Source organism: Natrix helvetica (assembly GCF_964273705.1).
Source record: "Natrix helvetica genome assembly, chromosome: 1".
NCBI classification, from domain to species: domain Eukaryota; kingdom Metazoa; phylum Chordata; class Lepidosauria; order Squamata; family Natricidae; genus Natrix; species Natrix helvetica.
In genome coordinates this window covers 311,725,264-311,738,812 of record NC_138548.1, presented here as the reverse complement: position 1 = coordinate 311,738,812, position 13,549 = coordinate 311,725,264, and the positions used below count along the sequence as shown (strand labels likewise).

Genomic DNA, 13,549 nt, shown 5'->3' with positions numbered 1-13,549 from the left:
GAAGACTATACATAAAGAAAAGTAATCTCTATTTAGTATTTCTATTAATCCAGTAAAAAGGATTATATATATAACTACTCATTTATGACTTCTTTGAGTTATATCTCCTTATTTGTGTAACTTAATAAATCAGGTTTACTGTATTACTTATTATATTATCCTCATTATGCATATAAGCCTAGATCTGTTTTAAAAGGTAGAATCCTGGCAATCTTCCCAAAAGTAGAATCTTATAACTTGTAATTAACTAAGGTTGCACAATGACTCTGAACAGGGTTAAAACAATTTCTGCATATGTTTCTCTAATAATGAATAAACATACAAGTGGACCATTTTAAGACTTTGGAAAACTAAGCTGCTTTTTGGAACGTTTCAACTGGAGCAAGTAAAACTTCAAAGACACATTACTCTACAAAGGTTTGTTTTTTGAGGCTAAAATGAATAAAAGGATTATGAAAGGATTCCAGCAACTTGTGTATCAAGTAGAAGCCCTAGTTATAATCAAATTGAGGTTTCAAACTATTATGTTTTGGGGCAGGAAGAATAATTCCATCTGTTTTGATATGGGACAAGTTTGGTTACAAGCATTTCTCCTATTGTGAGAACTGGTCCTCAAAGGGACTGAAATCTAGGCAATTTGAAGTAGAAAACTAAAAGATTACTCTGTTTATGGGTGAATTTCTATTGCTTTGATTGCAAATTAAATGATTGAATTCATCCACAGGAAGGATTTTATATATTCATTTATCTATATCCATCTCTAGCTATATCATCTATATCTATTAATCTCCAAGTACAGCTTTTAAAAGCATAGCATTTCATTGAATTCCAGGTCTTTAAAGTATACAGATTTTATTGCATTGGTTTATTTTTTCATTACTCTTAAGTGAAAGAATAGCGCACCCTTTCCCCCTTTTCTCCCTGATCGCCTCTGGATCCTTTCCCGCCGTCAAATCCTCTGTCGCCCTATGGGGGAAATAAATAAATATATAAATGTGGTGATCTATATAGAAGTAAATCATGTAGTCATATTCCACTCTCCCCCCTCCCCAGTGTGTGTATGTGTGTTTATGTATCGATGTGTGAGTATGTGTATGTGTATCTTACATATGCAAAAAAAAAGTTTACTTCATGGTAAAAAAATTCATAAAGGCTGATTTATTAGTGATTTGTTGAACCAATCAAAATGGAGACAGCACCATTCCCAACCCAAATTCAAATCTTACATAGACAACAATATTGCAAGGCAACCCCAACCTCCAGCCATTAAGCTCCATAGAGTCATGTATCTTTCATTCGTGCTGCTAGCATTTCTTTTCTTCCCATATAAGTTCATTACTCTATATCACTGTTTCTCAACCTTGGCAACGTGAAGAGGTGCAGACTTCAACTCTTAGAATTTTCCAGTCAGTTTTGCACTATACTATTCTATGATGTATTTTTACTATGCTATTATATCATCTATTCATTATTCTATACCAGTGGTGGGCAACCTTTTTTTTCAACTGAGCCAAATCTCGCCAAAACCACGATTGAAATTTATTTTGAGAGCCACATTTTTAAAACTGAAAATACATAGGATGGTACACTGTTTTTAGTTTCAATAAACTCTGGCATTTGAAGCACGCAAGTCTTAAAGCTGTCAAGTTGCAAGACCCTTGCACCCCTAACCCTTTAGAAAAAAAAACCCAGGGGTCTTCAAATCTGACAGCTTTAAGACTTGTGGACTTCAACTCCCAGAATTCCTCCTCCAGTCATGTTGGCTCAGGAACTCTGGCATTGAAGCATGCAAGTCTTAAAGCTGTCAAGTTGCAAGACCCTCGCACCCCCAACCCTTTAGAAAAAAAAACCCAGGGTCTTCAAACCTGACAGCTTGAAGACTTGTGGACTTCAACGCCCAGAATTCTGAGAATTGAAGTCCACCAAGGGCATCAATCATATTAGCCCAGGGATCTGCAAAATTGGCTTTTAAGACTGGTAGACTTCAACTCCCAGAATTCTGAGAATTGAAGTTCACCAGTCTTAAAACAGCCAACTTTGCAGACCTCTGTGTTAGCCCAAAGCCTGGCGCTGGGCGGGCCTTGCTCCCCCATTGGTGGAGCCCCAAGAAGAGAGGAGGGAGAAAAAGAGACGGAGGCCAAGGAGCTTCCTCCCCGCCCCTTCCCAGCAAAAATCTAACCGGGGAGCCGGGCGGGCAGTAGCAAATTAGCCGATCACGCACGCAGCGTGATCGGCTAATTTGCTACTGCCCGCCCAGCTCCTCGGTTAGATTTTTGCTGGGAGGGGGCGGGGGGAAGCTCCTTAGCCTCCGTTTCTTTTTCTGCCTCCTCGCTTCTCGTCCCCGCCCGACTTCAGGATCCTCCCTAATCATTGTGGGTCGAAAAGAAAAAAGGGAAAGGGGCGCTTGTTTTGAAGTGCCCGAGAGGAGGGAGGGGAGCAGGCGCCCGGCACACAGAAGAGCCGCATTAAAATGTGTAAAGAGCCACATGTGGCTCGCGAGCCGCGGCTTGCCGACCACTGTTCTATACCTTTGGACCAATGAGGCCTTCCTTCCCAGGGATTCCTGGTGTCCCAGGCATGCCAATCTCTCCCTAGGAAAACATAACAAAAGGTATAAGTTGTTCTGTTCAACTATATGGCCTGCTCTACTGCCCCATTAGAAGAAACTTGAGACACTTACAGGATCACCCTTCTTTCCAGTAAGGCCCATTCGGCCTGGTAACCCAGGCTCTCCCTAGAGCAGAAGGGAAAAATGTTTTAGCTGGAAAGAGGAAAGCAAAAGAAAATGTAGACACCGATATCGCAACAGGTTTAGTGAACGTCTTTGCTATGATAAAGATTCCCCAAGTTATTATATATCTATCCCAGAACAGATTATGAAAATGTCCAGAATTCTAGACATATCCAGAATTCTGCCCTTAAGGAGGAAAGCCTTATATGTAACCTGAGCGAAACTGGTGGAAGAAAAAAATATTTATTTTTTACTGTTAATTTCAATTCTCTCGTCAGAGAGCTGTATATTTTCAATTCCCATCTTCCATTATGGTTTTTTTTTACAATATTCCAAATTATCATTATGCACCTTAAAAACAAACAAATGTTATCTTCTCAAAAAGCAAGTGGACAGAATAGCATTCAATACAGCCAAATATCCTATTTATAGAAACAGAGGCACTCTCATTTACTCAGTAACTGAATTCTCTTCCCAACACATTCACTGGCATCTAAGAAACGTTTTGCAAGTTCCTCTTAATTGAACAAACAAGGAAGTGTTAATGAGCCATTTCATATATTTGTTTATCAGACCAGAGGTGATATTCAGCCGTTTTGGCATACCGGTAACAGAAATTTTGAGTAGTTCGGAAAACCTGCAAATACCACCTCTGGCTGGCCATGCCCCCACCGTTCCCTGTCCTATATTCCCTTGTTTTTTTAGCTCAGCTGATTCGAACAGCAGAGCAGATTGCCATGCCTCAGCTGAGCTAAAAAAAAAACAGCTCACTTCACCAGTACTGACGCCAAGGGCGGTCTTTTGAGTGCACGCTCTCATGGAACTTGTAGGAAAAGATTTGGAATCCCACCACTGTATCAGACCCAACACTGCCTTATCATTTATGTGAGTTCATATAAATGATTATAAGGTCAATATATAAGTGCCACTCCATATGCTCCCAGAATTCTTCCATTGCACACATTTGGTGGTGCATTTTAAATACAACGATAGCCAGAAATTTCCCATAGAGGGCACCGCTGGAAAAATAATCACTGCAGAGATGTTCATACCAGTCTCCTCTTACATCAACAAATGTTCTTTGCCAAGTGGCCCTAAGTAATTCTTTGCACCTCGGTCACCAAGGATATTATTATTCAAGCAAAGATGCATTTCTTTTCTAAACCCCTGCTATTGGTGGCTTCTTTTATCAGGGAATAAGATGTCAGAACCATTCTGTTTCATAAAAAAAAAATTCTGCTCCTTTGCCTTAATGTCTCTCAAAGTACTTTACTTCTTCCCCAAGCAATCTTATTAGTTTTTACTTAATGTCTCATAATGCAAAGGAATCAAAGAATAAATCTGGCAATCACCTTCTCACCCTTATCTCCATCTTGGCCACAGGCTCCTTTCATTCCTCGATCACCCTGTAACAGAAATAAAACAAGCACCTCAAATAAACATAACATTGATGCACACGTCCCCAATTGTACTTACCGTATTTTTCAGACTACAAGACGCACCATGATTTTGAAGAGGTAAATTTTTTTAAAAAGTTTTTTGCACTCTGCAGGCCTCCCAAACCCTCTGCAGGCCTCATTTTTTTTGCACAGACAAAAAAGTGGGGGCATGCAGAGCTTTGGGAGGCTTTTAGAGTGCTCCTGGGGGCTAAAAACATGAAGAGAGGAAAAGCGAAGAAACAAAAAGTCCCTACCAAATATAATTTAAGCAACATTAACAAAGCAAAAACTACTGTGATAATTTATAAAACAATACTTTGAAATCCATAAGAAATTGGTAAAATAAAGACCTGATTAAAAAAAGATGGGAACCTCTGTCCAAATTTTTATCTCCTGCGAAATATGATGTAAACATGCAACCTCCTTGTCAGTATAATGGCTAGGCTGCTCTTTTTGCAGTTAAACCTAATAGCAATAGCAATTACTTATATACCACTTCATAGTGATTTATAGCCGTCTCTAAGTGGTTTAACAGAATCAGCATATTTCTCCCAACAATCTGGGTCCTCATTTTACCAACCTCGGAAAGATGGAAGGCTGAGTCAACCTTGAGTCAGTGAGAATCGGACTGCTGGCAGTCCTCATAATTAGCCTGCAATATTGCATTTTAACCACTGCACAACCACAGCACCAATGCTTTTGTGTAGCTTCTGACACCATCATACAAGTAGCTCTTTCCTGGTCCTCTCCTTTGATATCTTCCCTGCATCAGCTTCACAAATCTTTGTGATGGAGATCAGCACCATATGATCTGGAGGGAATCTCTTAAACTTATAAGAAGATAAAAATAACCATGGTACATCGCACCTTTGGGCCTCGCATTCCAATGGGTCCCATTTCTCCTTTCTCCCCTCTGTTTCCAGGAATACCATCCTTCCCAGCTTGACCCTGGGAGAAATAAAGATAACGGCAATGTGATTCTCTGACACAGAACTGCCCAATTGTAGGCAGAAACAGCAACACGTAAAAAGCACTCACCGGCTCTCCTGGTTCTCCTGATTTACCAATCTCTCCCTATGTAAAGGAAAACAGCCAGTATGTAAATAACTGATAGGAAAATAAAACCATCCAGTAGATATGCAACCATGAATGAAGAAATAATCTCTTGCCTTTTGCCCACTGGGTCCTCGTGCACCAGGGAAGCCTGTGGATCCTTTTTCACCTTGTTCACCCTTTACTCCCTAAGTTAAAATTGCAAATTACAGACAAACATGAACACCAGATCAAGGGAGAGAGAAATCAATGCCCATCCAATTCCTGTGCTCAAGAAAAAAGGAAGTATTCATAATTATTCCATGCTGTAAGCAGAGTTCTCCATATAAATTTTGGCATAATGCTTTCAATCAGGGGTGGCCTGCTGGGGGTTCACAAGAGTTCGGGCGAGCCTCTAGCTAGGATTCTGCCCAGTTTGATGAACCCTCAAATGCCACCCCATCTGATCATATCCACCATGTCCCTCCCACTCCTCCCCTCCCCTCCCGGGAGTCTCCAAGTGGTCTGTTCATCATGCCAGTAAGTGCAGGGCCCGCGCGGATGCTTGGGAAGGGAGGAAAATGGGCCTACCGGAGGTTCCATAAGTCGGGAAACAGGCCTGTTTCCAGCCCCGAGAGGGCCTCCAGAGCCTGGGGGAAGCAGTTTTCGCCCTCCCAGAGGCTCAAGAAAAATCTCCAGAGCCTGGGGAGAGCAAAAAACTCCCCCCTCATGGTGCAGGAGGCCAACTAGGCCACACCTACCATGGATACGCTCACACAGCAACAGGGAAGCGAACCCATTGCTGCAATTTTTTAACCCACCCCTGCTTTCAATGGATTCTCTATTGACCTGTGCTCTTGTATTCCAGTAAGTTCCTACTGTTTTGGTAGATAGATGGACTAGATACACTTTTAAATATAGAGACTGCCTTTTTCAGTAGTGATCTACACATACGGTATTCATATAGTTTAATAAATATCTGGCAGCATGCAGAGTTTAATAACTTAGAAACACAATGAGCAAACAGAAATCTCTGCAGCAGCTGTCAGGAGCTACAAAGAGTGGGTATGAGCTTTGACAAGACCTAAAGTTCCAATTTTGCCATTTTGACCATGATCCCTTCACCAATGAAAAAAAGTTACAAAATTCAGCTATGGCATTTGAAAATGCAGGATGAAAAGCTTCAATATGGAATGCTTTCAGGTAATGCACAGAGATCACACTGACCTTACCAACTTCCTTCACTCTAACTACCTTCTGCACTCTAATACAGGTACTGGTGCCTCTAGAGCAGTGATGGCGAACCTTTTTCGCCTCGGGTGCCAAAAGCACATATGTGCGCGCTATCACACGAACTCGAGTGCCCACCCACATAACTTAATGTCCCCCCTCACCTGTGTGGACCGTGCATTTTTGCGCAAGGCTTCCTCGCCACTCCCTGCTCTGGCTACTTCCCCTTGGATAACACCCAGTGAGGGGAGAAGTTGCTCTGCCATTAACGGGCAGAGATTGAGGTGGGGTGGGGGGGATGCTCAAGTGTGCTCCTGTGTCAAAAATCTTCCCTTATCATTCTCCTGTGTAAAGGTTGGGCCCTTTTTACAATGGCAGGTGTGAGTCCAGTTGCTAAATTCTCCCCTTCTATTAAAGAGGATCCTGGGCACTACAGTCAATAGACAAATGAGGAAGGGAGCTGCTGGCACAGGGGAAAGAAAAGCGGCAAGAAAAGAAGAAAAAGCAGCTTTTCCCCCTCAAGGTGGCTGCTCTGTTTCCCCCCCCCTCCCTCGTGCTAGCACAGAGGATCCTGCCTGGTTGCTGCAATCCAAAGGGAAATGAGGAAGAGAACTATCTGCATGAGGGAAAGACAAGCAGCAAGGAAATAAGGAAAAGCAGCTTTTTTCCCCTCAAGGTGGCTCCTCTGTTGCCCTTTTCTCCATTTCAGCACCACTCCATGGAGCCTGCCCCACCCCCCATCGCCCAGGTCCTCGCTTCTCCCAAGCATTTCTTTGCCTATTTAATTTCCCCTCCGTAGCATTTTTCCATCGTGTTTCTTGCCATTTTGGACAGGAAAACAAAGTTTGTGGGACTAAAAAAACCTCCTTTCGATCAATCAATTCCAACTTTGCGAGATCTCCCCCCCCCAAAGTTGTAATTGATTGAAGTTTTGTTTTAATCCCACAAACTTTGTTTCTCTGCACACGATGGCAAGAAACGCGATGGAGCTGGAAATCAGGTAGGCAAAGAAATGTTTGGGAGAAGCGAGGACCTGGGTGATGGTGGGTGGGGCAACCTCGATGCCGTAGCACTGAAATGGAGAAAAGGGCAACAGCAGCCACGTTGAGTGAAAGAAGCCTCTTTTCTTCTTTCCTTACTGCTTGTCTTTCCCCCCTGCTGGCAGGATCCTTTTTAGTAGCAGGGGGGAGGGGGGAACAGAGCAGCCAGCACGAGTGAAAGAAGCCTCTTTTCTTGCCGCTTGTCTTTCCCCCGTTCTGGCAGCTCTCTCCTCATTTCTGGTTTGCATTGGGCTGTTTTTCGCCCTTTGGAGGCTTCAGGGAATCCTCCGGAGATTAAAAAAAAAACTATTGAAAATCAGCTGGCCAGCGGGGGCATGCGCACTGGAGCTGACAGGGCAATGCCTCACGTGCCCTCAGAAATGGCTCTGCGTGCCGCCTGTGGCACGCGTGCCATAGGTTCGCCATCACGGCTCTAGAGTATGCTAGATTTTTAGGAACAATTTACTCTTTTGAGGAGCCAGCATCTTCCTTTATCTGTGTGGGATATAGTAAAACGTGGACCTTTGCCTGCTCTCTTACCTGCCTGGTACAATCCAAATTCCTCACCTATCATGATAAATGCAACCCAAAGATCTTCCCCCAGTACCTTCTCTCCAATGATTCCGTGATCTCCTTTGTCACCCTTTTCCCCTTCCATTCCTTTTAGGCCACGTTCTCCCTAGAAAAGTGCAAGAGAAAAAAATATACCTTTTAAATCATTAATGAAAGCCACTTTGATATAGTGGTTAAGACTCCAGGATAAACATTGGGAAACTGTGAGTTCTAATCCTGCCTTGGGCACAGAGCCAGATAGGTAGCCTTGGGCCAGTCACTTTCTTTCAGCCCTCAAAAAAAAAAAAAAAAAAAAAGCAATGCAGCGGTGGTATTCAGCAGGTTCTGACCAGTTCTGGAGAACCAGTGGCAGAAATTTTGAGTGATTCGGAGAACTGGTAAATACCACCTCTGACTGGCCCCGCCCCCATCTATTCTCTGCCTCCCGAGTCCCAGCTGATAGGGAGGAAATTGAGGTTTTGCAGTAACCATCCCCTGGAGTGGGGAGGAAATGGGGATTTTACAGTATCCTTCCCCTGCCATGCCCACCAAGCCACACCCACTAAGCCACGCCCACAGAACTGGTAGTAAAAAAAATTGAATCCCACCACTGCAATGGCAAAGCACGTTAGGAAAAGCTTGCCAAGAAAACTGCAAGGACTTGTCCAGGCAGAATGAGACACAATTGAATGGAAGGAAAAAAATAATTGGCAAGAGAATCAAAAACAAAGTAGAAGCGCTATTATAAAAGAGCACCTGGATTGAAGTATATAAAAAGAGATTTAAAAACAAAAGAGTGATGCAATTTAACTACAACAGAAATTAAGAGTTTTTGTGTGTCATATTACTTACTGGTTCTCCTTTGTTCCCTCGGAGACCTGCTGGGCCTTCCACAATGACAGTATCTCCCTATGATTGAGAAAATATAACAATCAAGAAGGATCTAAATACTCCCAATTGTTCAGTTTCCATTTCTGCTCTGAACTAATGCAATTTTTCTGTAATGCAAACATCAACTGTTCCATAATAAAAACATTTTATTTGAAACATGGCAAAAACCAACCCATAAACCAATTCCGAGAAAAGTAATCAATTATCTCACAGCTAAGAAATGATCAGAGATTTATATCGTAATTTCTGTTGTTCCTACCTGGAGAGACCTAGGACTCAACCTTGTAACTTTTGCCTGCAAAATCTGTGTGTGATTGAGTTTGAATGCCTTCTTCCTTCAAATAATGCAATTTGGTAAAAGAAGGAATTTGGGAGATTTCTTACATCTTTTTTTTTCAAAGTTAGGATAATGTGCACCAGATGAATTATAACTTTGTCATGCTGGTATTGATGCTGGCTTGCTTTGAAGAGTTTATTCGTTCATTCATGTATTTTCTAAGGCTTGCCAAGCAAGTTTATTTTGGAACTGCCTAGGTATTACCAGCTAATACAACTTAATGTTTCCAAAACTGGGATACTTACTTTGTCTCCCTTCAGCCCCATAACCCCAATGTCGCCCTAAGAGGGAAAAAAAGTATAATTATACATTGATTTACATAATTTATTATTGTCAATGATCTAGCGCTCTTAGATCAGCTCAATTATAAATATACAGTATAGATGGATAATATTAAGGCTAATAATTATAACGCATGGCACTTTACAGCAGAAAGTAAGATAATAAGCCCTTGCTTCCAGGAATCTACAGAGTCAGACTTTGGTAGCGATATTTTGAAAACTCATCTGATTTCACTGTGGCCTGGGTGCTTGCTTATAAAGGCACCAATTCATTATGAGGACTAGATAAGCAATGTAAGGGAAAGGGGACACTGTAATTATGTATATTTTACAGGCTGGTTCCTTGTCTATCCCAAAGGTGTTTTGACAGAATTCAGATTTGCAGCATAACGGGTGCTTGGCAACAGGAAATGCCAGATGTTTAGTTACTTTTCTTTACTCATTCCAAAGCTAAAAACTATATTAATAAAATGATTTTATTTTTCACTGTCGGAAATAGGACAGAGCAGGAAGATTCCTCCTAACAACTGTCCCCCCCCCCCATTGTTACTTACTTTGTCACCTCTCTCCCCTCTGTTTCCAGGAGGGCCCTAAAGACAAAATAGAATTAAGCAAAATGCTTATGCTTGAGACTAAACAAACAGAGGAAAGAAGATTGAATGAGATATTTACAGCAGGCCCTCGATCTCCTTCCAGACCTGGATGCCCATTTTCACCCTGAGGAAAGAGAAATAAAACATTGACATAGAACAAAAAAATAACAGGGGCAGGGAAGCGGAAAACTGTACATCAAGCCAAAGCTGACAATTTCCCATAAAACTCAGCCAGCTGATAAATCCGAAAGGGCCACACTAACATTTATATTTTATTCCAACATTTGAAACTTCACAGTCTTTTTCTGAATGGAGAAATGCTTTTATAAAGAATGGTTTCTGAATATTTTAATAATATAATTTGCCAAAAGTAATATTGGGTAGTAGAATCTCTAATCAATCTTAGTTTACAAAAATTAGATGTCTATCCTTTGCCTTAATAGGAGAAAAAACCCAAATCTTACAGTACTACTAAATATTTTTTGCTTCAGACCATGCAAAATCTAGCACAGTTAGTTCTGTGCACTCATCTTTTGTGGTTGTTCAAAAATGGTTAGAATTCCAGCATAGGAGCATACAACACATTATGTTTCAAACGTTCAGGCTTTGATTTGTCAAAGTTTCTCTTCTTCTAGTTTGAAACTTTTCTTTTGAGTGAGAAATGGGTTGCCTTCGAAAACTTAAGAAATTTTTAGAGCTGAAAATTGTGTGAATTTTGGAATACTCCATCTCAATCGCAATCTCGGGAAAAAAAAGGCTATCTTGCACGCGAATAAATTTAATTTTGAAATGAGGAGTTTTATGAAGTTTTGCATTAAAACAATTCAAAGCAAAATATTTTACACACCCATACACTACAGCTGTGATGGCGAACCTATGGCAAACATGCCAGAGGTGGCACACAGCGTCCTCTCTGATGGCATGTGAGCTATCGCCCCAGTTCAGCTCTGCTGTGCATGTGCGCGCACCTCCTGCCAACCAGCTGGTCCTCAGTTCTCTGCTGCGCATGCATGGGATGCATGCGCGGGGGAGGCACATTGCATTTTGGGGGTTTGGGCACTCAGTCCGGAAAAGGTAAGCCATCACTGCCCTACAGTGTTACTATGTCTGGATAATGATGTTAAGATAGTTCTAGAGTCAGTGTAAAATACCTACCCGAGTTCCTGGGTCTCCTCGTTCTCCTCTAGGTCCTGGTTGTCCAATACCTATGTCTCCCTAAAAAGCATAATGTGACAAAGGAAAGCCTATCAGTGAATTCTGTTGCTATTTCCAGCATCTGTCTTGAATTATTTTTAGGCACATAAGCTTTATCAAAACTGAAAGTTGAAAGGAAAGGGAAAAAAAAGGAAAAAGAAAAGGGAAAGGAAAGGAAAAAAGATATAGCTCTCTAGAAATAATAGTTGTACTATATAGTAGAGGCTCCTTATAATTCCTTTAATCTCTTTATATTTTGAAGTTAAAACTTCATTTATTAATAGTGAATCCAAGAAATGATTGTAGAATGAGCAAAAATTAGAATAAGCTATCTTGGAGAAACAAATGAGATTACCTTGTCACCCTTTACTCCTGGAGTGCCTGACGTTCCCTACAATAAAGCGATCATGAGAGAAGGGAATAAAAAAAAATAGATTAATATTTTAGACAGCAAAGAACATGTACATGCAGCAATGCAACACAGAGGATCTGATTCAGACTATACAGACTCTAAACCACTTTCCAACCACCTGGTGATTACTTACTGGTGATCCTGGAGGTCCTGGAGGTCCTGGTGACCCTGCAGTACCATCTCTCCCTGGGAAGCCAATCAAACCCTAATAAGGAAAATATCTGTCAACCCAAAGGCTTAAGTCCAGACTGGAAAAGCCTTGTTCATGATGTATAATGAAATATACTGGAGTCTGCATTCCAGTTCTGTAAGTAGAGTTACACATGGGTGGTCCATACTTAAATATGAAGGTATAAATGTACATTATGGAAGAAAAAGCATTTACATCAGGCATTATCTTTCGATCAGTTATACACAGTCAGTTTCTTCAACTTTAAAGTTGAGGTCAGGGTGGGGATGAAGATTGGAAGAAAAGAGGTCAGGATTTAGCCCAAGGACCCAGGATTTCCCATCTGCATAAAACCCAGTGGATTAGTTATAAATAATGTGACATTTGTCTTTAGACATAGGTTGAGTGCTCAGACAAAGAACAAATCTAAAGACTAATCACCATTATGGAGAAATCCAGAACAAGAGGGCAATACAAAGGGTGATAAAAAGGGGAATGATCAGTGATGGAATACTAATTCAATGTGGGTTTCAGCTAAGGGATTGGATAACAACAGCAATTATCAACCTTACCCTCTCTCCTGGAGGTCCAGGTTGGCCAGTCATTCCATTTTCTCCTCTCAGACCAGACTGGCCAGGTGTTCCAACTGCACCGCGTGAACCAGGTGGGCCTGGTGGACCAGGTAAACCAGGATCTCCCTGAAAATAAAACATGGTGTTAGGCATCAGAATAGGTAAGCTAAGAAGCCACGTTTCTTTTTGTTGTTGTTGTTCCTCAATTATCTGAGAAGAAAGAATTACAAATGCATGGGTGTATTTCCCCATTCTGAGCATTTCCAAATTTTATTCAGTGACTTTAAAATGTTTCTTGACTTGACCGAAACTCCAAGTGAAAAATGATATATAGGACATAGAGTGCAAAAATGAAACATTTTTTTAAAAAGGTTAATCTGAGAAATTAAATCTCCAATCTATTGTTGTATGTTTTAAGAAATTATTCTCAGGATTCTCTTACTGCAGTGGTTCTCAACCTGTGGTCCATGGACCTCTGGGGGCCCACAATGTTATCACAGGGGGACCGTGAAGGCTTGAAGAAATGTTATGATCTAAATCTTGAGTTAAGTCTTGGTGGTCCATGGCCACAAAAGATATTTAAAGGAGGTCTGTGATGAAGTAGACCACTGTCCTACTGTATAGAATCACCAGTTTAATTTGGCAGGAGCTGTCCACCAACAACAGTACTGAAAAAGTTAGAAGTGAGAAGTCCTTAGAAGTATATCATGAAATAAGAAGTTAGAAGTGTGTCATGAAATAAGGGGAGGAAAAGAATGGAGTTATTCTGGAACAGTAGCATAGAACAATAAATTACCTTTAACCCTTGAGGTCCATCCTGTCCAGGAGGTCCCTGGATGCCAATTCCAACTGAACCCTAAATGATACAGTGAATGAAAAATAGTAATGTAATGCATAGTTACGTGAATTATGTGAATAAACCATGGTGATGGAGCATTTATCACAGACTGTACTCCCTGAGAACTCCCATAGTTCTTCCTAAAACACAACAGTTCATGACATACTTCTGAACAAACACAGCGATTCCCCAGTGCTCTTTTGTAGGCATTCTTCTCTATGCTGTGATCTATCCACTA

The 13,549-nt window shown here is 41.3% G+C and overlaps 1 protein-coding gene across 3 annotated transcripts in view; it reads right to left on the bottom strand.

Annotated features, from left to right (window-relative positions):
- Positions 1–13,549, bottom strand: part of COL7A1 (collagen type VII alpha 1 chain) — a 152,750-nt gene that overhangs the window by 15,371 nt on the left and 123,830 nt on the right. For all 3 annotated transcript variants that reach the window (XM_081938128.1, XM_081938129.1, XM_081938130.1), the window contains exons 96-112: positions 13,270–13,329; positions 12,474–12,599; positions 11,866–11,937; positions 11,676–11,711; positions 11,282–11,341; positions 10,206–10,250; positions 10,088–10,123; positions 9,498–9,533; positions 8,877–8,933; positions 8,080–8,151; positions 5,340–5,411; positions 5,209–5,244; positions 5,038–5,118; positions 4,084–4,137; positions 2,681–2,734; positions 2,529–2,591; positions 904–966 (exon numbers count right to left, since the gene is read on the bottom strand). In XM_081938128.1, the coding sequence (XP_081794254.1) occupies positions 904–966; positions 2,529–2,591; positions 2,681–2,734; positions 4,084–4,137; positions 5,038–5,118; positions 5,209–5,244; positions 5,340–5,411; positions 8,080–8,151; positions 8,877–8,933; positions 9,498–9,533; positions 10,088–10,123; positions 10,206–10,250; positions 11,282–11,341; positions 11,676–11,711; positions 11,866–11,937; positions 12,474–12,599; positions 13,270–13,329 (1,023 nt within the window). The remainder of the gene's footprint in view (positions 1–903; positions 967–2,528; positions 2,592–2,680; positions 2,735–4,083; positions 4,138–5,037; positions 5,119–5,208; positions 5,245–5,339; positions 5,412–8,079; positions 8,152–8,876; positions 8,934–9,497; positions 9,534–10,087; positions 10,124–10,205; positions 10,251–11,281; positions 11,342–11,675; positions 11,712–11,865; positions 11,938–12,473; positions 12,600–13,269; positions 13,330–13,549) is intronic.